This window comes from Osmia lignaria, chromosome 3 (genome assembly GCF_051020975.1).
Source record: "Osmia lignaria lignaria isolate PbOS001 chromosome 3, iyOsmLign1, whole genome shotgun sequence".
NCBI classification, from domain to species: domain Eukaryota; kingdom Metazoa; phylum Arthropoda; class Insecta; order Hymenoptera; family Megachilidae; genus Osmia; species Osmia lignaria.
Window position 1 is genome coordinate 10,487,002 of NC_135034.1, and position 24,381 is coordinate 10,511,382.

The 24,381-nt window shown below is 44.3% G+C and overlaps 3 protein-coding genes across 3 annotated transcripts; 1 reads left to right on the forward strand and 2 right to left on the reverse strand.

Annotated features, from left to right (window-relative positions):
• Window positions 1-1,313: 1,313 nt before the first annotated feature.
• On the reverse strand, window positions 1,314-6,526 carry LOC117608119 (uncharacterized; the record flags this gene model as incomplete). Its single annotated transcript, XM_034332728.2, has 1 exon — window positions 1,314-6,526. A coding segment is annotated over one exon (2,349 nt), but the record flags the coding sequence as incomplete, so codon positions are not given.
• On the reverse strand, window positions 6,405-23,200 carry Cdk5alpha (Cdk5 activator-like protein). The gene is made up of 4 exons (XM_034332316.2): window positions 14,838-23,200; window positions 13,963-14,205; window positions 6,675-6,971; window positions 6,405-6,544 (listed from the first exon to the last, which is right to left on the reverse strand). Exons 1-4 carry the CDS (start codon window positions 15,282-15,284, stop codon window positions 6,536-6,538), a joined length of 996 nt encoding a protein of 331 aa, XP_034188207.1. The 5' UTR covers window positions 15,285-23,200; the 3' UTR covers window positions 6,405-6,535.
• On the forward strand, window positions 22,797-24,306 carry LOC117607972 (uncharacterized). Its single transcript, XM_034332317.2, has 4 exons — window positions 22,797-22,995; window positions 23,066-23,337; window positions 23,443-23,573; window positions 23,812-24,306. The coding sequence occupies exons 1-4, from the start codon at window positions 22,797-22,799 to the stop codon at window positions 23,987-23,989; spliced, it is 780 nt and encodes a 259-aa protein (XP_034188208.2). The 3' UTR covers window positions 23,990-24,306.
• The last annotated feature ends 75 nt before the right edge of the window (window positions 24,307-24,381 follow it).

Sequence of the window (24,381 nt, forward strand, 5' to 3'; positions counted from 1 at the left end):
TAAACGTGTACGCGTGTCCATTTGTTTTATTTCCACGCGTGTGTATACAGAGCATAATTAATTGTATGTGTGTGTACGTGTTATTACCCGGGTGTTTTCATTAACTATAATACTTTGGCTTCCTCCTAATTTGTTTTCCCATTTTTCTTGCTTTTCATCTTCCGTTCATTCGTTTAACGCTAATGGCAGCACAAATACAATGTTTTTTGTTTTACACCGTACAGCATCTTAACGTGGCCGAGTTCTTTCTTCTTCATCCCTGCTGAAATAATGTTTGTATATTTTACTTTTTCCAAATCACTTTGAATAACGCACGCTTAAAGACTCCCCTGCGCACGGTATCCGTTAAGACCGTCGTTCACCGGATGTTGATCGCTCAATTAAATACGTTACTCTATTTATTAATATCGTACAGTACGCAATGAGTACGCCAGAATTAATTATTGTATGCACTACGAAGGAAAGAACCTATTATATGTACTATGTTTACTTCGAGAATAAACGAATCGCTATGCAGCGCTTTTATTTATTAGTACGTTTTAATTATAACAGTGGCGTGGCTTTTCTTCATCTCCGTTTATTTCATCGCCTCGAAATTTGAACACGTTAACGCCATTCGATTAAAACAATGCGAAAATCACTATTTTAACAATGTTATATGCATCGCGATTCGTAAACGCGTTATTGAACGTCTGATCTCGAGAAATACCGATCAGGAGGATCTCTAAATATCAGTACTAATACAGCGTGTGCAACTAGAGAGCGATAAATGCAATGACAGCCTTGTTCTCGTAAGGATGATTCATCTATTACCTAGAATAATCGACTAACAATCAGCCTGCTTAATTATTAGACGTCGTTGATAATAATAAAGCGATTGACGAACAGATAAAATGATGAAAGTGTACGCTGGGAGGGCTCGTTATCATGCGTGTACACATACGTGACTAGAATGATTGCGTGTGTTTCTGTTGTGTATATAATTAGTAAAATATGGAGCCTTCGAAGCATCTCTATTCGCTAACAATTTACTGCTAGAATAATCCTAAACTGGGAACGAAGAAGTAAAGTGGCGTGCGCTTGGTTTTCTCGAGATCAAACGTAGAAAGAAAGACAGATCGCTAGCCACGAATAATCGCCAACTAATTAAATATATTCACGATTGAATGGCAACTAATGGCGTTTAATATTTGCAGGCTGGCTCTCCCCCTCCCCTCATCCCCTCTTTCTCTCTCACATGCAGCTCTCTTTCTTAATGGTACTTACAAATACCTAAGTGAGAATTTCTCGTACGCTATGCAATACGGGTGAAATCAGGCGCGCAGTTAGATACATATTTTTTTCATTTTTTTTTTTCTCTTTGTTTCTTGGTAATCTCTCTTTTATGCTTGTTGCATCTCATTTTGGTTTGTTCGTCCTCGTTTAATACACACGCAGTTTTATAGAAAAAATTCGCTAGCACGAGATCTCGCCGGAGAAAGCAAGGAATTTTTCTTTTTTTGGTATTTTTTTTTGGCTCACTTTCATCTTTTTTTTTTTTTTTTTGGTTGATCTTCTTTCGCACCTCGCACGATTCCTGCGCAAGCTCATCGTCGATATTTCACCCCCTTTTCTTAAATAATTCTATCATCCTTTCGCTCTAAATCTCACTCTCATTCGTTCCCTTTCTCTCCTGTTTCACGCATTTTCTTTAGAAAATAATTTCTATCTCTGTGAGTTTCTCTCTTTTAATTTTTCTCTTTTTTTTTGTAACTTTTTCTTTTTCTTTCGTGGCGACAGCATATCGAGCCGCACGAACAGAAAGAGTCGTTCGATCCCGAGGTAAACGGAAGTTTCGGAATGCCTCAGCTTCCGTTCTCGAGCTGAAAGCTTCGATTTTTATTCGTACGGCCGATTGTAACGCGTGTCAGTCACAGGAATGGCTTTTTTTTTTTCATTTCGTTTGTTTCGATAACCCGCGACAATGATACGGCCTCCTCGGCACCGGAAGTGTATTCGCAAGGGGTTCTTCTTAACACGAGACGACATCGAGAAACCGCGAGGGAAACGAACGGCTGAACGAAGAAATAAAGAATATTAAGAACGACCGGACCTGAACTGAACGGGAGGAAGACCCGAATATTTAGAAAACTTCATCATCGTCGTTTATTTTTGTTTCCTTTCATTAGTCTGCCACCGTGGTGTACAATTACAGCTATCACACATTATTAAAAATATGTACAAAATCTGACTGTGTAAGACGATGCTCGAATGTATTTGCAACGCATGAATAACACGCGTCTCGCGAGGGTAAATCACTTAGGCTTTTCCTAATTAACTCCTTTAACCCAAAATTCGTATCAGACGTAACGTAATTGTAATTATTCAAACACGATCATTTTATTTTTCCAATTAAACGCATTAACCATCCCGATGGAAATGAACAAGTATATTTATTAATGATACGGTTGGTTAATTGTCAAACAATTATAAAGAATTTGTGATGAGCCTAAAAATTGAACGTGTTAACAAAGAGAAGCCTAAGTTGTATTGTTCGAAGCACTGGTTTATCGGTGGATGATCGGAATTCAAATCGAAATACAAAATACACTTTCAATCGAGGCTTCCTCCGTCTCCAGAGAAACACATCCGAATCACCTTGCAATCGAATATCAAAAATCTAAAACGATCGTGGCTGAAGAAGCCGGCAAGAGACCGGCAGACGCGTGTATAGAGAGCATATATTTATAATATATATATGCGTGTATGTATACAGTACTCGAAAATCCTGGAGGGATCGCGTTTTCTGCAAAAAACGTATCGAATCGCAGGCGTAATGGCAACTAAAATGGCGAACAGTTGGGGTAAAGTAAAGTGCAGCCGTCGATAAGGTTAAACTTTACAAGATGATCGCGTTGTTTCGCTTAATACTTAGTACCCCATCCTTAACTGGCTATTCAATGAACTGGTAAATGTATAATCCTAATTAATATTGCACGCGCCGGCACACGAGGGCTGCTAAATGTCGTTTACCTCAGCCGCCATATTAGCGACCCCCTTTTGTTTTTTGTTTTCTTTTTTTCTTCACGTTAGAACTTAATTATGCGTATGCACGATATTCGCTAACGATCTACGGATCACGAGGGATCCATTTTTCAAGCGGATCGTTTTGCAATTTTCATTGTATTATATATAGCAAAAGAAAGGAATATGTAACAAAGGTGTCCTCGTCGAGCACCGACGACTCACCGAACGAACTTTGGTTTATTTCCAACGTCCCATTTTTTTTTTTTTTTTTAGAAGTATTACACCATGGTGTACTCGAATCGAGTTGTTCGTTTTTGGTTTCATTTTCCTTTCCGTTTTCGATACGATAACTTTGATTTCAGCAACACGAAAACCGCATGATTTATTCGATATTCGTATCAGCTATACTTAAACACCTAAGCTCGTATTATTAATGCGGTTTCATTTTTATTTTTTTATTTTTAAATCGAAGATTACGCTCGACTGTGTTAATTACGTTATTGGCTATCGTTATCGCTTAAACACCCTACGTGAACTGTCATTTGGTCGTCACAGACTGGACAACCGCGTCGAGCTGTACTTTTCGGTGCTCAGTGTTGCCGATGAAAAGTTCAGTTTCGAGCTGAAAATTGTTCGTTTTAATAAGCTGAAGGGGTTGTCGTTATCGTTCGAGACCCTTCAGCTACGCCACGCGAACTCGATATTAATCAGTCCTTGACCCCTAGCCTCTCGATTTTATCGTTTCTTATTTTCTTTTACAGAAAGAATCGTTGACTCCTCGACTAATTATAGTTGCTCCTTCGATTTTGTAATCTTCGTTTCGTAGGCCAACGAAGTGTATGATCGTCGCGACTCGAAGCTCTAGCCGTTTACGTTCATCCGTCACCTTGGTTCGCTCTCATGAATCACGGTTTCTCTACGATTCTGAACGACCACCATCTCATCGCGCGTCGATGGTGCAATTTAAAAAAGGCGAATGCGGCTCAGAGATGAAAAATAATGATCGCAGTTGCAGGAAATCTGTTTAATGTACACACCTGATCGGTTCGTATGTCCGTAGAAAACAGCTAAGCGAGCTAACTAGAACCCTCTACTGGCGAGGGTGCGGCGCAAATGAATTCTAAAATACCTTGGCTCGATTTCGAGTACCGTCAAACTTCTGTTCCCCCACTTAAACCGTCGTCACGTATTCCCGCAACTCGGTCTTCTCAACTGGCAGGCTGTCGTTAGCGAACCATGGATCTTCATACTTGGGTGCCTCCTCGCTGCGAGCTCTATTAGGAGCACGTGGCCGTTCACGGCCTCGCGTGCGGGGCACTTCCTCGCTTAACGACCTCTTCGTAATACCCATCGGCACAGGGACCTCTAACAAAGCCTTCGATCTCATCAACTGAGGCCTTTGACGGCTCTTCGGCTCCTCGCTAGCGGCACGAACCAACACCGTAGGCGGCATCAATCTATCATCCCCGCCCGCCTGATGACTCTCCGACCTGGCTCTCAGAGCCTTCTTCTTCGACAAGCCGCGACCCTTAACGATGCTCTTCCGTTGTACCGGCGGAGGTGGAGAGTACTGCTGCTGGGATCTCTGCCTCTTCACGGGAGTAGCTGGAACCTGAGGAGACCAAATCGGCGGAGATAGATCCACCGGAGATTGTAGCTTTCTAGGCGGTGTCCTCTCGGGTGACTCGTCCTTCCAGCCGCCTTGATAGATCGGGAACGCTGACACCTGGTTGAGAATCCTCCATCGAAAATCTTCGTCGTCGCTTCGGCAGGGTGTCGCCTCTGGAGGTGGATGATGAGTAGGCGTCACGTGATGAAACGGTGACCAAGATTTCGACTCTTCCGGTTCCTCAACCGCGAAACTATCACCGACACCACCACCGTCCATTGGCGATTCCTCGTACGGGGACCACTTGATCTCGCTGATGTGCTTTGGCTCACGTTTCTTGATCCCGATCGTAGGCAAAGGAGAAGCGTCCTCGTAGGGAGCCCATTTCGCGTCCATGATGGTGATCTCCGGAGATATCAATCGTCGAACGATTCTGTTCTCCAGTTTCGTTATCTGACGTGGATCCGGTTCCGGTGACATGCTCCTCCGGATGCTGTACTTGGGTCGTTCCTTCAAGCTTTTGCTCTTGAAACTCTCCGTCGAGTCTTGGCTCCTCCATTTCGAATCCTTCTTCTCGACGGGCAAAGAGAAGTGCGGTTTCATCGCCCACTTTGGCCGAGGTTTCTTCCCTTCCTCGGGACTGATCACCTTCTCCTTTGCGCCCCATTTCTTCGACATCTGACTGTCGACTCTCGCGTGTGATCGTTCCAGCTTCGGTCTCTCCCGGACTCTCTCGGTTCTCACTAGCCTTGTGTCCTCGCTGGCGTGCTTCTTCAGTTCCGGTTTCTCTGGGACAGGCGCGATGGTCGGTTCTTCCGGTCGTTCGACGGCCAAAGACGCGGAGTAGTAAAGCTTCCTCTCCGGCTCCAGTATCGCGGGAGGTTTTTCTACTACTTGTTCCACTGGCGGTGGCGTTGGCGGTGGTGGTGGCGGCGATGGTTTTGGCGGTTCGGCCGGTGGCGAAGGGGCCAACACCTTTGATTTCGGACACGTGCATCTTGGCTTCGGGTTGGGCAACACTTCCGGAACCTGAAGCCACCTGGCTTCTCTGGCCATCCTGGTGTCGTCGCTGCTGTGTTTCCTCAAATCGTGCATCGGTGTCTGCAGGTAGTCCGGCTTGATCGACCACTTGTCCGTTTCGGCGCTGTGGTGTTTCCTCAGGTCCCCTCGTTGCACGTCCTGCGGCTTCTTCTCCTCCGGGGTTAGACTGTGGCAGCTGCATTTCGTCTTCTTCACCAGGTCCAAATCGGTGCTGGACGTGTGTAGAGCCCATCGAAACTCCGTTCCCTCGCTGGTACGCCTCCTCAGGTCCCAGATCGCGTCCTCGGGAGAGAGGAAACTGCTGTCGATCCACCTAGAGTCGGTGCTGCGGTACTTGCGAAGATCACCGCGTTCCCTTTCGCCACTGATACCGTCGACGGTGTCGCAGCTACAGGTCCTCTGCGACGTGGGCGTTCGTTGGGACTCGAGAGGCGCTGCCTCGATCGCGTCCAAATCCTCGATGGTGTAGTAGATCTCTTCGCGGCGTCTTTGACCACAGGACGGGCAGAGTCCGCTCGGTTCTCCATCGTCGCGGCTATGTCGATGGCGATGATGATGGTGATGGTGATGCTGATGCTGATGCTGATGAGGTTGTCGATGCAACGTCGAGGTGGAGGTCGATGCGGTGGGGTCAAGCTGCGAGGGCAGCCCCTCGTCGTCGCGATGGCCATCGTCAGAGCGTCGTGACGTCGCAGCCGTGCCTGGCGATGCGCACCAGCAGGTGTGTGTAGCTCCGTCAAGCCGCCTTGGTGGGTACCGCGACTCCGGAGACGACGAGACTCCGCTCGAGGCCGCTACCAGGCAGGCTACCTCGATCCCCAGCGCCGCACGCCTGTCATTTTGGATTGTTTTTAGTTGACTCGATGAATTTTATACGCTTTACGTTTTCTGCAAGAGGTATAGCGGTAAAGTATCTACAAGCTGCCAACAACGTTTACTCTCCCATCACTTCCAGCGATCAATGGACTTTTCAGCAAACTACAGCGAACCAGTTCTAACGACATCATCGTGCACCTACCTTCAGTTCGGTGAAGATCTCCGTAAAGAATCCTGGCTCGCTGTTGATTCGCAACATCTCGGAGCTCAATCGATTGACGATCAACAGGCATCGATCCCAGAACTTGTCTTTGCTGTCCTCCACCAGGAACGGCTTCAACGGGTAGCTGATCTCGTTGCCCATGTAGCTGTAGCTCAGGTACAGGCACGTTAACACCGTGGCTTGAAGTTCCCTCTCGGACGCTTCGTCGCCGTCCACCAGCTCTCTCACCAGCATATAAACGAACACAACATTGGCAGGATTGATGAAAGCGACGTCCTGTTGAGCAAACATACAAAGAATAGCTTAGAATAATTTTTCCAACCCCTCTGTGGTAGAATTTCGAATGAGAATATTTGGAAAGGTCGCGTTTAGCCTTCGCTTCAATTTCGAAGTTAAAAAATGGCAAGCGTCCAAACAACGTCACAAAAGAGCTGAACGACAATCGAATACCTGCGAGTAGAAAGAAGTAGACAGACATTCGATACGTTTCAACGTCGGGGGAACACGTGTATTATTCTTTTTCCTGGTAGGTGCATTCAGGTAACGCAAAGTGTATGTTGCATACTTAGCGGGCGAACAAAAAGGGATGATTCACGCATGGTGTCGCGTTACGTGCCAGGCTTGCGAAATTACAATCGGCATTGTCGTAGTCGACGGCAACCGCGGTCGATACTTCGATTGCGACAGGTCTTCCTTTCCTCGCAGACCCTGGAGAAACGATATTTGCGCCTCTCAAACGACCTCGAATTCACTTTTGTAAATTTGTCTTATCGTAGTAGTGTTAAATCAGACACGGAACAGCTATTTTAAGTAGCCGTTTATGTAATATTAGCAAAGATGGAAGGAGCAGTCTCTCGCGTGCTACTACTGCCCTTTATCGAATGTCGCGTTTCGTCTCCTTGCTCCAGAAACCGAGTCCTCTGAGTCATTAGCGAATTAGAACACAGGCGCGTGGGTCGATTTAGCCCGAGAGGGCAAAGGTAAAGTGCATTGGCTCGTTGAGAGACCACGAAACGGCTCGTCTCCGCTTTAACGTGCATACAGAGGTGTTACCGATCCTGTAGATGCATCTAATGCACTTATCTCGAACGTACGTACATTATCGTTCGTAAGTATACGAACAGCTTCGCATTATTCAAAGAAAATGTTATTCTAATTTACACACGCCCAATTCTACTTCCATCCTCTGAAAGATTCACCTGTTATGATTCGAGAATGCATTACACGCCTCTAACGCGAGCTTCCACTCGATTGATCCATCCGTTGATACGTATATATAAAAGCATCGCTACTTTTTTATCAACTCCGAGAACTAGGAGGTGTCGACGTCCCTAGATATTCCTGGACGTTCCGGCTGCATCGGGGACGAAACGCATCGAAGCGCATCAACGCTTTGCGCCGCGTAACGGGCGCGTTAAACGCGTTAACGAGGGAGGACGTACGCGGCAGAGGTGCAACAGCGATCGCTCGCAAAATTCCTGGCAGCCGAGAAAATCTCTCGTATCGGGAGCATCGATTCTGTCGGGTCATCCCGGGGCCTCACCGTTATTGCACCCACACGCACCAGTAACTCGAACCTCTCTGTCTACTCGCGCGCACCTACGGCTGTGTATATTAAAATTAAGAAATTTAAATCAATTTCTAAGCGGCACATCGATCGAGTTTGATACCCACTGTACGAGAGAATCGAAATAGATGACTGATAAAAGGGGACACCCGTCAAAAGGTGAACTTCCAAAAAGAGGTATCCACGGGAAACAAAGCCTGTTTGCGTGTATATTATTAGCTCGTCTATTTCTGTTTTCCAGCACAGATAATAGCTTTCCCGTATCAATTGCGTGAGCTGTATCGACGCTGTAACAGGACGGCGAGGCAAAACTTTGTAACTACAAAGGAGGCGTATTTATTTTTAACCTAAAGTTCCCATTCAGGCATGTGCCGATACGTCCATGGAGTTTCCACGTGTCTTGGCCAGCTCACAGAGCATACTTGTGGTCCGTTGGAAACACGGCTGGTCAAGCCTTCGAGGGCGGAAAACCGACGGAACGACCAGCCGTATATATTCGTTCGGTCGATATTCGCCAGAGGTGAGCGGCCTGCACCCCTACGGAGCACTGTAACCGCGTTTTTCATCGGCTTATCGAGGATTCAGTCTTTCTAATTAAATTCTCGCGACTCCGCGTAGTCCTGTAACTGATTCCGATCTGGAATCTTATTGTGAAACGATTTTCAGCAAAAAGAATTGACGAGAAATTTTGATTAATATCGCTTCAACGAATAAGTAATCGAGTGGAAAGCCTATGTGTTATTATACAATAAGTAGACAAATAACATGATGTAATTAAAAAGGAGAATTCAAGTTCCAGATAATCGTTCTATAATAGAGAACACGATCCTAGAAAGGGTTAATTGACTAACAGGAAGCGCAGAAGCAGACGCTTTTAGCTTCGATCAACACTGGACCACATCGATCCGGACAAAATTGTCTCTTTGATGTTCAACCGCACCGAAGAAGCTTCTCCCTCGCGTTTAATCGGATATTGCTTTTAATACGATTCCCTAAAGGACATTTTCGTCACTTCCGTAAATGCTAGTCAACCGTGTCCATGTACAATAATCAGATATCAATAAAAAGAATTACAAAAACGAAGATTTGTTCGAAGTTCTTTATCTAATTGTTATCCATGTTTCATAATGTTCGTCTGATCCATTTCCTAATGTGCCCGCGTTGCAGATTCACCGATAATCCATCGGATAATCGTTCACGTGATCGATAAAACTGCATACCTTAATCTGTCGCTATCCTTCGTTATTCAGAATCGTTTTATTTGGCTTCGTATCAAGAAAAATAATATAGAATGTTCTACACGTGCTCGTTTATTCCGACGAACAACTATCCGCGAGTTTCGTTGCGGACGCGGAAAACAATTCCAACTGATATGGTTTCCCTTTAACGGGATTCGCCGCAATGACGTTCAAGCTTCTTCTGTTTACCGTCTAGACGAACTGGATTAACGTTCCAAGTTAAACGATCAACGTGTTGCTCCTGACAAGCATGATACTCCCTTTCGAACCGCGAGTTCATCTTGAAGAGATAACTAGAAGGGTGGATCTTCAAGATATTAGACACTGTTCGATCGAGATAAGAGTCTTATCGCTCTCTTATAATGGCGCAAACTTTCTTAAGAATTTCAGAGAACATTGGTGGACAGAAAGTTGGCAATGTTTTGCGAGAAAGAAGATTACACAACTCGAAATGGAAATCCAAGTTGGTTACCTAATAGAGAATGTTCTACTGGTCACTTGTTGACGAGGTGGACGATGATAATCTATTTATGTATTTAGATTCGCGAGGGGATTTCTTCTTGCATCATAAGATATGGATTGATAAATAAATAAAAAGATTCGTCGAATGGAAAGTGTGGAAATTTAAAGACCTGATCTAGGTTAATTTAGGGTAATTCAGAAATGCATAGTGCAGTGGATCCTGTTTCCCTACATTTCCTCCTATTTTCCCAGAAATCCGATTTGCGTTCAATCGAACGAAGGAAATCTGTCGACACCCTAGACAGGAGTCTAGTGTGTTTCTAGGGCGAACTGTGTGTGTCACCCTTGACTGATTAGATTTGAGCACGTGTGCGATCGATCTGCGGTTCATCCCTATTCTATGAAAACCGCGAGGCGTGATTTTCTGTGTAACCTGATATGAAAGTTCCAGGAAAGAGCGAGAAAAAGAACAGCGCAACGACGAATCGAGCTAAGGGTGATTCTTTGTAACTAAACATTTGTTACATGCAACTAACAGATGTCGAAGAGATTCAGTTCTATGACGAGAAATCGATAAAATTAACTTTTACGTAACGCTATCGGGGCTTTCGATAATTCGACGCATAAGCTTGCACGAAAGGGTAAGCTTCAACCCCCACTAAGAAATCTACACAATAAAATTAATTAAGATTTGAAAAATAATCATGTATCTCGTTTCAAAAGCAACTGTAATCTTTTAGCGAAAATAAAAATCTCTTAACACCACCCATTGCAATTTCAATAAATCTCCTCCGACAAAATGGTGGAGGGAAGCAGCAATTTTTTTAAAGTGTAATCCCTCTCGCTGAATGATCGTCTTTCGAGTCGCAAGGAGGTTTGGGGGTACGAGAAGAGGTCGTCTCCCCTTTGCAATTAAAACCGAAGGGTGAACGTCCCTGTCGGAAGCTCCCGCATATTTCTACAGCAAAGGGGTGCTCTGCCAACAGGGGTGGTTCTGCGACGTTGCCATTGCACGCACGTGACCCTCAATCTCCCGCCCCTTCTCTAACGCGGTTTCACCGATGTTGCACATTGCTGCACACATTTTCCTTCTTCCACCCCCTGATACACCCTATCGATTCGTATCCTTCTTTATAATTAACCCCGCGTTCCAATTTCTGGTGAAAAAAATACGTGCGAACGCGTTGTACGCGAATTAGTGCCGCATGGGGGATGAAGTAGGGAATACGAGTAGCCTGTCTATAAAAAGATTTCTCTTGAAGAACCCATGGAAGAAAGTAGGTAACTAGATTTCTTACAAGAAAAAATGATTCTATTTATACGAAGAAGAAAATCGAATCGGTTTCGAAATCTCGTACGAGGGAGAGAGGGGTGGTTAACGTTCGCGTAAGGGTCTAGTAGGATTTGGGGTTGGAAAACAGGGTAGCTACGGCGATGATCGCTAAAGAGACCCTTTTGACAACGAAAGTCGTGGTACTGTGTATATTTACCTACATCGTACCCTCGTCGAGACGAATAAACACACGCACGCCAACGCACTGACTGCTACCCCTTATTAGGGACTCTGTGTTAGAGTGAACCTACCCTGGCGTTACGTTTGCTAGCTACACTGCAATACTATCAACCTGTGACTTTTTGAGACTCTTTGTGACCTGCAGAATCACCCTTTGGTATATGCATAAGGTTATTCATATTCCTTGAAACGCTAAGAGAGGCGCGTTAATTACGCGTTTTGCTACTGAATTCAAAGCGTGAATGTCTAATTTGCTTTGTTACTTACATTCTTTAACTCTCTAACTGGGTAACATTTTTATTTTTTTTAAAAACTGAAATATAAAGCTGCAAGGTGCACAAAAGGTATGAATCATAATTGACCTACAGTCACTGAAGGGTTAATAAAAACTAGAGAATAGAACAATTTAATTTTTCAATTAATCTTCGCAAACGAAACAAAAGAGACGTAATCTCGTACTCGTAGAAAAACGCACAGGGACTGTTATCTAAATCGGTGAAGTTTTCTAAGCGCAACATCTAGTCACGCACATCCACCAGAGTCCTTCAAACGTTCATCGATTTCCTCTGGCCCATTGTTTCGATCGATTGGGAGAAATTGTAAATTACCAACTCGTTTTATGATTTATGAACATTCTCTGCAGTGGTAATCGGAGATAGAGAGACATAAAAAGGGCGAAACACGTGTGGGAATCGTTGACGTACATCGTATGACGTTTCGTGTCCTCCTTATCGATGACGTCCGATCACCGACGATAAAGGAATTAAAATAAAAATCATTCGAGCGTAGAAATGATAATAATCTGATCGAAAGCTCTAGATAGGCTCGTTAGTAAACGATTTGCTGAATGGACAGATAAGGAACACCCTTTGTGAATTTTATTCCAGAGGTAGATTTATCGGGCGTGGACCCCGTATGCGTCAGAGTTATCGATCAACAGAGTCGTTTGGAGTTTTAGTACTTCATTCGTGACGAGAATGTTATCCACGTCGGCAGAGAGACCACTTGCCATCCAGAGTAAACATCGTTTTCATGGATGGATTGGTCGATTTTCTATGAAAACTGGCACACTGCGCGACAACTCGCGACCCGGATGATCGATAATGACCTTCGTGGTTGCGAAGAAAAAGCGAGTCCTACGACATTTTTCTTTTTTCCTTCTTGCCAATATTCTAATTGGGTAAATAGATTAACCTTATGGAAGGTAATTTTATATTCCCTCTGACATATTGAAAGTGTACCCTGACGATGTTTAAGAACGATAGGCAAGGCTAAGTCGATAACAATTTAAAAAATGAATAAAATTTTGGACGAAACTACGTACACCTCGCCGTGTATTATTCCCTTTCAATTTCTTCCTCATTCATCGAACATTGCTAACAATACATTGAAAACCCGTTTCCTTTCTATTCACGGTGTCTCGAGCAACAAGCGATAACGTTACGTCCGACTGACACGAGAAGCAACTTCGTAACGTGCTCGAAAGACACATGTCTCTTCCCACGCAACGTGTTCCCTATTGAAACGATCGAACTGGACCAATATATTGTATAGATGAAAGGAAACGATATAAATAAATATTGACCTATATATTTTATACGTAATACCGAAGTACTCGAATAGAAGTCGATACATTGACTGCATCGCAGTCTGGCGATGAAACAAGACGCCTGAATAACTTTTATTTTTGGCAATATCGAGAAGCACGTAAGAGCAATTTTGCAGCCGTTCGTTCCGCAAGAAAGAAGCGTCTCGTTTAATTCGCTCCGTGACATATTGCGAGTAACGGGCCCCTGGTGCTTCTCATTACGAGCCACGTATTCCCGTGGGTCACCGCGAGTGCACCGTGCACATATGTGTGCATCCCAGAGCGCGAAATAGGAAAGGAGTCGAGGGTGCTTCAGCTATCCCGACGCGTGCGGATCTCGTTTCGACTAAGTGCTTGCTCTCTTTCGCCTTACCCTTCGACCGATGTGCAACGACTGAGAAACGGATAACGCCGATGACTCGAGCGAAGCATGAAATGAAATATCTTCCAAGCGAACGCGAGGTTTGCTTTCAATCGGCGAAGCTTTCGTTTTCCCGAACCATCGCGTTCACACCTTTATCGTCGAGATAATACCCAGGTAATTCGATCGTCGACGATGAATCCGCTTTAATTAACTCAATATCGCAATAACCTGGCAATAGGTTTCGATCAGATACCAACAATGGCTGGGATAAATATTAATTAGCGCGTTATCATTAATTGGTCGGCATGTTATCGAACAACTCTCGCTCGGAAATTCAAACCGTAATTGCTTCTTCGAGCCGCGATGATGATCGTATAGATAAGAGTGATTATATTGAAATTGTATTAACCCTTTGATGGTTACACGGATCAAGAAAGAAGATTAATCGTTTGCTTGATATTTCATAGACGCGTAAAAAGAATAGAGAAGGAATTTGAAAGGAACGAAAGGAAAGGATTAATTGCAAAGCACTCACCTGCCAGCCCTGAAGCAGCAGACTCCTGTCGACGGTCTTCAGCCACATGACAGCGTCGCCAGCCTGGAAGTCTCTTAAACGGGTGCATTTCCTGTGAAGGAAGACGCCGAGGCACTTGAGCAATTCCGAGGTCGAGGCTTGGATCACAGTTTTCCTTGGCTTAGGAGGTAAAGGTTTCTGCACTAGCTTCTCGCACGTCGGGTTGTGCGTGGTGTGGTTATTGTTGGACGCTGGAGGCTTTGTCTGTTTCAATATCATTTCAAATCAATATTTATCCAACGATGAAAAAAAAAAAAAAAAAGATACTATGTACTTAAATAATAAAACATTGTTACGTGGCAAAAGAATTCGTATGCTGCGTTGAATTACTTATAACCGGAGGGTGAAACGCACTCCCGATCGACCGAGTTTCCTTCCCAAGAATTTTTTACGCCGAGGGGAAAGAAAGTACGCGCGTGTTCGTAAAACGCAACAAAGAAAAGTAAAGAACGATCGATATGCTTTCGATCGTATCTAGGGTCAAAGCACCTTCCGCGTTCTTTGCACGAGTCTTCCGAACCAATGGTTCGTGGCTGCTTTGCTCGAACGAAAATGGGCCACCTTTGTCGCGATCGCCACGTAATCAATTATAAACCCTACAGTGATTTTATTATAACTGCGTTCATTTAGTTATGGTTACCTTCATTTTACTTTTACAATTACTCTATCTAACGTTTCTCGACGACTCGCTGTTGACGACTAGTCCCTGCGCGCACGATGCGAGTTTACAAACAAACCAGCATCGTCGCATAACAACCGAGTAGCTAAATACTGGACGACAATAATGCAATTTACATTTTAAGTTAAAAATCTAATAATTAACGATTATAGCATACCTGAGGCGTCTGTATGTTTTTATTCTTATCGACGATGGGTATGTTATCGAGCGGTTGCCGGAATGCAATATTCTTGTTCTTATTGTCGAGCTTCTTTTTGTTGTTGTTCGACGTGCTGAATCGTTTCCACGAGAGCGCGTTTATGAACAACGAGTGTTTCTTCAGGTTCTTCTCGAGCGCGTTCTTCTCCGAGATGATCCTCGCGTTGTCGTTGTTGTTCAAGTTAATGTTGTTGTTTTGCAACGCGTTATTGTTCGTAGGCGGATGATTCGTTGGCGGGGCCGGCGCCACCGTGGCGACGCCGCTCTTGTTTTCACGATTTTTCGCATTGTTCAGCTGTTCGTAATTGAAATTATTCAGCGTGAAATCAGTCGGATGCTGATGACCGGTTGGAGGATATACGGAGCCCCGCCTGTCGCGGGGGCTGAAGGACAACACGGTACCCATGCTGCTGGGACGAGTTTCCTGTTGTTGTTGTTGTTGTTGTTGAGATTGTTGTTGCTGCAACGAGGGTTGTTGCGTTTGGGTCGATTGGTGGGTGGGATTCTGTGCCGGCCGACTCGGGTTCTGAGTCGGATGGCCAGGATTTTGGGTCTGATGACCCGGGTTCTGACTTTGCTGGCCTGTTTTCGAAGCCTGCTGACCGGGATTTTGATGATGGCCCGGGTTCTGGGTCGGTTGACCCGGATTCGATTCGTGACCTGGGTTCGAAGGCTGGTGGCTAGGATTCTGGGCCTGATGACCCGGATTCGGATCGCTAGGGTTTGATTCGTGGGTCTGATGACCCGATTCTTGTGTTTCCTGAGACGTAGTGGGCGGAGGTCTCGGCGATCTCAAAGTGGTGACACGATGTGGGGGTGGCGGGGGTGCTCGAGGAACCGAGGACTCCCTCGAGGGTCCCGTCAGCGGGGTCGCATCCCCTGGCTCGATGGCCTCCTCCACGACGGGACCCACGACCTCGCTCAGCCGAGCTCCCAGCCTGCTGACTTCTACCTTTCCACCAGAGCGACCCTCTCCTCCTCTTTTATCTGCCTCCTCCCCCGAATTTTATTATTCTCTGTTCTTCTTCTTCGGATTCGGATTCGTCAACTACACCCTTCAATTAGAACGCGCACCTTCTTAAATCTCGAGAAAGTCTCGAACGTAATATCGTATGTAGCTGGGATCGATAAACCAAGGGAACAGGTTCACGAAATAATACAGTACAATCGGCGCACACCCTTTTCCCCGTGGAATCGTTCGTTCATCCGCTCGCGACAACTTCCCTCCTCGAGGTAGCCGTCACGAGGGAAGAAAATGTCGTCGATGCGTGGAGAAGATGTCGGTCGGCGGTGCAAAATGGCGAGCGATCGATGCCTCGCCACCCTCTCCGCCTCACGGAGATAGACTGAACCAAGCGAACGGAAAATACAGAAGCTACACACCAATTTACCTCCCCGGATTATCCGTCTATCTTTCCTCCCTACTTTCGAATGGACGAAAGACCACCCCTGTCCCCGGTCACAAATCTTCACGATCCCTCCAAATCTCTTCCTGCTGCACCACTCGACGCACTCTCTCGCTGCACTCCGAAATCACTTCGCTGTGTTTTCTCCAACGAATATTATCTTCCTCCGGATACCAGCTAACAACAAACAATCCACGATAACGTTCACTCTGAGTGACCCTCTTCGCATCGAAACTTCTCTTTGTTTACCTCGCCTCGTAGCAAAACACCCTTCTGCTTTGATCCCTCCGCGAAATGTAACACGATTTTTCTGACGAACCGTTCGAACTTTGACTCAGCACGCTCGCGACACTCGAGCTGTCAATTGTTGACAACGCTTAGCGTGTTGGCAGAGCTTGAAGAAACAGTGGCGCGGCGAGCTTCGTTTCGTGTCTGTTGGCTGCCGTCTTCGCCGACGTCGCCGTCGCCGTCCTCGTCCTCGTCGTCGTTCTTCGCTCCTCTTGTTCGTTCGTCCACCGCCGCTTTCTCTGCAACCAACCAACACGTAGCACGCCCCATCTCCGCTTATCCGTGCGCGCGCAGTCGTTCGATAAACGCGCAACGTCGATTCTACGGGGGTGGAAATCAAGAGAGAGAGAGAGAGAGAGAAAGAGAACAGTCTCGGTGCTGTTAGAAGGGTGAAGAAACAAGACTCGAAGGTGAAACGAAGACGGGTTAAGTCACAACACCGACCGCATACGCCCCAAAACTTTTCTTTCGTTACCGTCGTGGACGTTTCCTCGTCGAATTTACAGGAACAGAGCCACCCTCTCTTCGCCTCTCACTGCAATCCTTGCGCGAATGTTTGGCCGGAAGCGACCGCGAGACCTGAACGTAGGTCGAGATTCTACTTTGTTGGAGAACAGCCCCGTGTGGAGGGGTTGCTTCCCGCTATGCGGTTTTCAACCGGTCGAACAACTTTATGCCTCAGCTTTGCGGCTTTCCTTGTATCTTCTCATCTTTGACGACCCAGCTTACAGAGTATACGGATCTGCGTCTCGGATCAAAGATACCACGTAATGATATGAATTGTACTGTTCAATGTAAAAATGATCAAAAAATAAAGTTCCTATTTATTATTGAATTTCGAGTCTTCAATTTATACCATACGTTAAACGAAACCTTAAAACATAATTCTATTAATAACGAGATGAGAAAAAAGGAAGGCACACGAAACGACACAGTATCTTTTTCATGGAACTCGAGACACCATTAAATAAGTCTGTTGAAGAATTACGCGGAGATAAATGAAGCGTAGAGGCAGGTGAAACTGTATGTAGGATGTCCCATGGGAACATTCCACTGACTCGCAGTAACGACCCCAAAGGTGACACCATGATACTTGGACCTCCCGTCATAGTCAAAATTGCGTTATATTATAATAACGCGTCATTGTTTCGAGATGTGCAGATCAATTTTTGAGTACCTAGAAGTGGCTAAGTGGAGCATAAGTCAGACGTAGGAGTTTAAAATTAATTAGGCTCTAAATAATGGCTGCGTGCAACTCAATTACGCTCTTCATTGTAAAACGTACAATTCGTGGAACAACCATTCATGTTGGTTAGGTTCTGCGAACGTTCCTTGTATTCGATGAATTTAGAAATCGAGGAACATTGTCGTTCGTAGAATTTCATAGAAGATCATGATATTATTACACTTCGCGTATGAATACACTTTCGGTGTGAATTAGTGGAATAAATATTACTTTTCCTTCTCAAAAACGTATTTCGAATTCTGTTTTTTTTTTTGTCAATGCTGGGCTAATTGCATTTAATTCCATTGTTTTGACGGGTTACAGGGAAAACAAGGTTGAAAATATCTGCGAGGTATAATTATTAGCATCACGCAGAAAACTCCTGATTAACCCGAGAAGATAGAAGAGTACGGAAAAAAAGCGAGAAAGAAAACCCTATTAGGGCAGTTTCATCGATCAACGACGCGCTAATTAACGTTCCACTTAACATTCAGGTAAAACGAACGCGGTACTCGACGTGATCGAAAAATCTAATCGAGTGACATCCTCGTTTAAGGATATTGAAAAATAAAGAAGTACTCTAAAAATAGAATTACAAACTCTCTGGTTTGACCAATCCTTTTGTTAAACGTCGAATCCATGGACGAAGTTCGCTAACGCGTATTGATCTTTCCTCTCGTTTAACAGCTCCTTAGGCGATGAAAGTTATTTCGGTTTTAGTTGGAAAGCAATCCTCGCGCAATTATTCACGGCCGGTGCATCGGTAACGGCTTTCAGTCATCTGCCATCCTTCACGGTTACCGTTGCTCGAATTTCGGTCTTTCTACCATCAACGACAAACCTATCCCGGGTTTCTCGAGTTCCACTTTCGCCGAGAATCTGAATTGCCAGCCACAGACGGGTGAAACTGTTACAAGGTTCGTCGTTGAAGCCACCGAGAACGGAGAAATTTCGAAGCTACACCGAGCTGAATGACCCGGTCGATGCGTTAAAGATGTACGCGTTTCTGAAGGCTGAAACGGGTTGTCTCGATGCTCTCGTTAATCTTGCACGAGTATTCGGTGTTACATCACTTCTAAAGCTACGTAATCCATATTTGGATGACGTATGAATTTTTATGAAGATCAATTTAGCACCTATTTTATATCGAGGACGAATCAATTTAGCCAGTTATAAAATATTTTCACCGATACATGGAGGTTTGTTCAAAAAGAAGCCAAGCATTATAAAAATAGTAAACTAACGTCAGTTTGCTTTTGCGATCACACAAATGGACCTTAATCCTGCAGGAGTACGTTTATCATTCAAGAGGGCAGGAAGTTCGGTGCGCCAGAAGGTGCAACATTAAAGCGAGCACCCCTCGTTTTACATATTAAACACGTTCCAAGTTGACCCTCCACGAACCAGGAAACGAAATGAAAGAAACGTGAGTTTCTCTGCATGCAAGATACATGCTCTTCAAGACGTTGAATCCACAATTTGGAAACTGTACAATGATTAAATTTTGTAACTCGTGGATTCATCGTAACAATCATTCGAACAACTGTTGAAACACACAATTACGAACGTTTGATCTCGGGATGATTCTTTGAAGAAGATGAAAAATTGAAAGATCTGAAGGAGAAGGTAAACAGGTCGGCGTGGAAACGGAATCACCGGGATCTCTCAGCTTTAAAGGATTTCCCAGGCTGCCTGACCCGAATGGATCCTCCGAGAGGTTCCTCCCAACGTCCCCTAAAGTTGCACCGGATTTCTGTATACATGGATTCCATTAATATGAGAACGGAAAAGCGTTTATCCTTTCGAGCCTCGCGATCGGATCCGAGAGTTTCGATGGGTTTGAAAAATTCGTGTGAAAAATTTGTATAAATTGTTGCTGGTAGCTTCGAAATTTCATAGAAATACTTATTTAATTATGATACTGGTACGTTAAGCGTAGGTAACACGATTGGAAGTAGAGAAAATTACACCTGTCTGACGTATCGCTGACTTGTATCACTGAATTTGAAGCACCAAGTTCTTACAAACTTCTATTGACTAAAACGAAATTATATAAATAAAGAATAAAGATATCATGTACCAGAGATAAAGTAGAATGTCTGTCGAGAAGGTTCTTCAATTTCTCAGTGAAACATTCGACGTCAATCGTTCGACGACGAAACACGGGCTGGTTGCGTGCCAGCAAGTAGTAAAGCCCGCCACGAGTCAGACGCGATACGGAGAACCCTCCAATTAATTAAACCAGCGTACCGGAGTTTCGTCGAAAAAAAGAATATACGTCGGTATTTCTTGCGTCGGAAGTTTAACAAGCAACCGATCCAACGTTTCCAGAGCACCCATGGAAGTGGAATAAACACGAATTATCCATTAATTTGATGTACTTTTGAAATCATGATTATCTCGTTCGAAAACTTTCGCAACAGTCGAGTGTAAAGAGAAACAAGCAGAAAAGTAAAATTACTTTTGGCACAGCTTGAGGAAAGCTGAATTTTAAAGTACGACTATGATCCCTGCAACCCGTTTCCGGTCGCTCGAAGGAAATCAATGTCTCCTTCCTAGGAAGAACGTCTGGATAAGCGTAATTACTTCCTTATTGCAATTGGATCGTTTCTATATTCTTGTTTTTGTTTTCAGTCGACGCAGGGTGTAGTGGCTCAATTTTCTAAATTTCCTACTCTTCGGATGTCATAAAAGCACCCTACGAAATTAAGACAAGTCACTTCCAATCGTGGTCGTTAATTTTCTCGCGAATTGCGAGGCAGAGTGGGTCGTGGACGAAAATAAAACGGTCAAAATACACGAACGGTCGAACGGTGGAAATCGAATGAAAGGGCTGAAGAAAGGCGGGCAAAATCGTTCGGGGTATAGAGCACGGGCAGCATAAAGGTCTGCTAACGAAGCTCTGATTGCAGGCCAAGCGGTCTCGATTGGACCGTGATAAAAAGTCGCCGAGAGTAAGGTGTCTGAGAGCGTAGGGCGGTCGTTGCAAAAGCGTACTAAAAATATAATACTTGATCGCGTCGCGTTGGCGTGAAACCACGGGCTCGTTCACGCGGCTTGTCTATCGATGTGACCCCGATACCCATAGTCGCCTTTGGAAAATAAAAAAAAAAAAAAAAAAACAACCCCCGCCAGCCTTTAGCGTTCACAATAAACTGGCAACGTCCGACCAGAGTCATCTCGATGGACCTTTAGACGCCAAGACGTCTGCTTTGCGAATTAGCCAAGACGAATTGCTACTGAAATACTTCGAAGAACACTTTTGAACGTTTATGACGAGCAGACGATGAGCTTTAAAACAGAGATTACGATCTGGACGAAATTTACTATCCCTGGATCATCCACTAGAAATCATCTGATTACGTGAAAAAATTTTATAAAGATGAAATGAATTGAATTTCAACGAAACTGATTGTTTGCTACATTTCACAAGACCCACACTCGTATAGACTGAGTTCTATATAAAAAAAGGGAAAAATGTAACGCAGAAGGGCTATTTATAATGCAACGAGAACATAGATGTTCCATTTTCCCGGTCGCTTTGAAAGAACCCGCAGTCCCAAGGATATAGTACGGTTCGCTGCCTAAGGAAAACGTGTCATCTAGGGTGTAGAAAGTTTGCAGCGAGAATTTATTAGCGCTAATAGAAGGTGTCGAGTTGGTCGGGTAAGTAACCTGCGACACGGATCCTCGAGCCAAGCAGCACGAGCTGACTGTCGAAAGTTAATGGAAGAAAATTAACGAAGCGATCAGGTAAGTAGATCGAGGTAGAAGTAATCAGACGTTTTTCATCGGAGAAGCAACACTGTGGAAGGACGATATGGAAAAGTTACGAAGATCGTTTCATGGCTTGTTCAAAGTCACCTCAGGAACTTTCAGTTCTTCGAGGCAGCTTTCACGAGCCGTTCTTCTCATTAAATCTTTGGGAACAAGATTTTCCAACACAGTATCGTAGAACAGAGCTACCAGAAAACTTTAACGAGATGTTGGTACACTTGTACAATTTTTTTTTTTTTCATTTTATGATTACCTCGTTAAAGTTCACGAAAACTTTTCAACACTCTGATGTTTCTAATAACTGAAGAAGAAGGATAACGTTATGTTCTCCGTTTCGAAAAATGAAAGATAAGCCGAACAATGGCACACAGTACACAGGTGTACGCGTAGAAGAAACAAAGGGTTGCCTGATTTCTAGTACAAAGAAGGAAAAAAAGGGAGAAGTGTGTTTGATGTAAATGTTCGAACAACGAACAACGCTAGGAGGTGGGTAAATCGGTTGGTTAGGTTGGTTGCTGAATCCAAGGGGTTGCTATAGCGATGGGACGGTCGAGGGCTGTTGCCTAGAGGGTTCGTCTGTCTGGAGCCCTACTAAAGGGGATGATGTTCTTCGCTCTGTCTGTCTGGTTAGCAACGAGTCAGCTGTTTCCTCGTCAAATCTTAAGATCGACTTAAGATTCAAAGAGTAAATAATATTCACTCAAAAAAAAAAAAAAAAAGAAAAAGAGGCTGAGATCATAATTTTTTGTTTGATAAAATCTAACCATCTCCATGTAATAAAAAAAATAATATCATAAAAAGAAAGTTACCTAGAAACCGTCGACGTCGTTTCACCTCGTACAGAAGCACGTCTTCGAACAAGAAAATAAAACATTCTTTCACGAGTCGTGGGTAGCCATTACAGGGTGCACGCAGTGTACGACGTCTACTTAGGAGAATAAAAAGCAGCAGGTTTCCACCGTGAAGCCGTAGCTCAGCGAGCCGAATGATGGGCGGCAATTCAGAAAATTGCCCGTACATTTTTCACCGGTTCGTTTAGGATCGAATTGCCAACGTCACGAAGCTATTCTTTTCTCGACCTTCTTAAGATCACGGTGCCAGTCGACCCTCTGTCAGTCGGGCACCATAATTCATCCGTTTTTCATTGAAACGTACACAGTGAACATCTATACGAAACGCAAGTGACACTCTGATAATTAATCAAATAAAAATAATAAGAAAAATGTTCTCTTCCATAGTAAGAGTTTTACCAGTATTGGGTATATTAATCAATTTAATCGAGGCTCAGTATCAGTTCGTCGGGAATGCTTCTACCACAGAAGCATCGAGTAAAATGGAGGCTACTCTTCGACCGGATGTTGCGCGTCCACCAGAGCCGATCTTGCATCACCCTCCTGTACCGCCTAATCATTTTCTCCCTGGTAAAGTTTCCCTCTTCGAGGCTATGATCAAAGGAAGAGAAATCGTTCGTAACGATGTTATGCTTTCCAGTACCTCAAAGAACGTTCGTTCATCACAGAAGCGACAGCGTCCCTTACGTGTACGATCATCCATATTTTGGCTATCCTGTGGCGCATTCGATCGATTATCCAATTGGACCATCTTCAAAGCAGCTGGTCATCGTTAGCTTCATCGGTTTGCTGTTGCTGTTCGCTGTGATTCAGAATACAATCGCGACTGTGAAGAGGAGAGACATGTTGACGGATGTGTTGTCGGCCAGGAGGAAGAGGGAGCTCTACGCAGCTTATGGTTATAATTCTGTGGTAAAAGAATCATTTTTTTAAATTAAGCAGCGCTTGGAAATTCGATTTAGTTGAGTAATTGAAAATAAAAAAGAAGAAATCCTTGATAACCTTCTGCTTTCACAGACACCGGAACAGGAAGACGTTCTGAACGAAGACGCCAGGATACGTTGCATACAGAGAACAGTTTGCCTGGAAAATCGAAAGCTCTTAAAAACATTTGGCGCAGCTGGTAAAGTACTGGCCAAGTACTTAACGTGAGTTCCATTTTTTTTTTTTCTTATTGTTTTCTGTCCCGACGCGTCTTGAAAATTTAATATCCCTCCGAGCGTTGTCTCGAGAGAAATGGAATCTGGATCAGACACTCGAACGTGTCTGGCTCTTATTTCCGGAAATGTCATCTGCACACGATGGTGGAATATTAAAGATTCTTTCGCCTCTTCCTCGAAGAAAGATAAGCGAATTCTATAGCGTATCGTTTGCACGATGTTTCAGACGAAGCGTAGGGAAGTCTTTGAAATCAACCTCCGGTTGGGATCGGCTAGTGGAAGATGCGGGTGAAGCTGGGATACGTGGCGAGGATTGCGAGGTGCTTTATAGAGCTTGCGATCAATCGCCTCCTTTGAAGGATCGTCGAAAGACAGGATCGTCTCACGATACGCAAAGAGAATGACTAAAATTGAAAAGAAAAAACATTGTTAGAATAAAAAATAAAACGTGGGACAGTATGAAGAAATAATACCTTGAGGTTTGTAGTGGAAGTCGGTACACGTTCGACGGACGAATGAAAAAGCGGGCGGTATTAATGACTTTTAATTTTAATTACAATATGCTGTGTGTTGTGTTTTTTGTCCTTTATCTGCTACAAACATCGACATCTAGCCTGAACTATTTTAGATAGCAGTCCGCTCTCTATACACGCTCCATTTATACTCGCTTCTTCTCTCCAGTCGTTCTCTCTCGTCGTTTGAATTATAAAAAAATATCAAATCACGAACAGAATGGAGACAAACGGTCACCACCTACTGCACACTCCTTTTATTTAATCTTGCTCTGTCTGTCCAT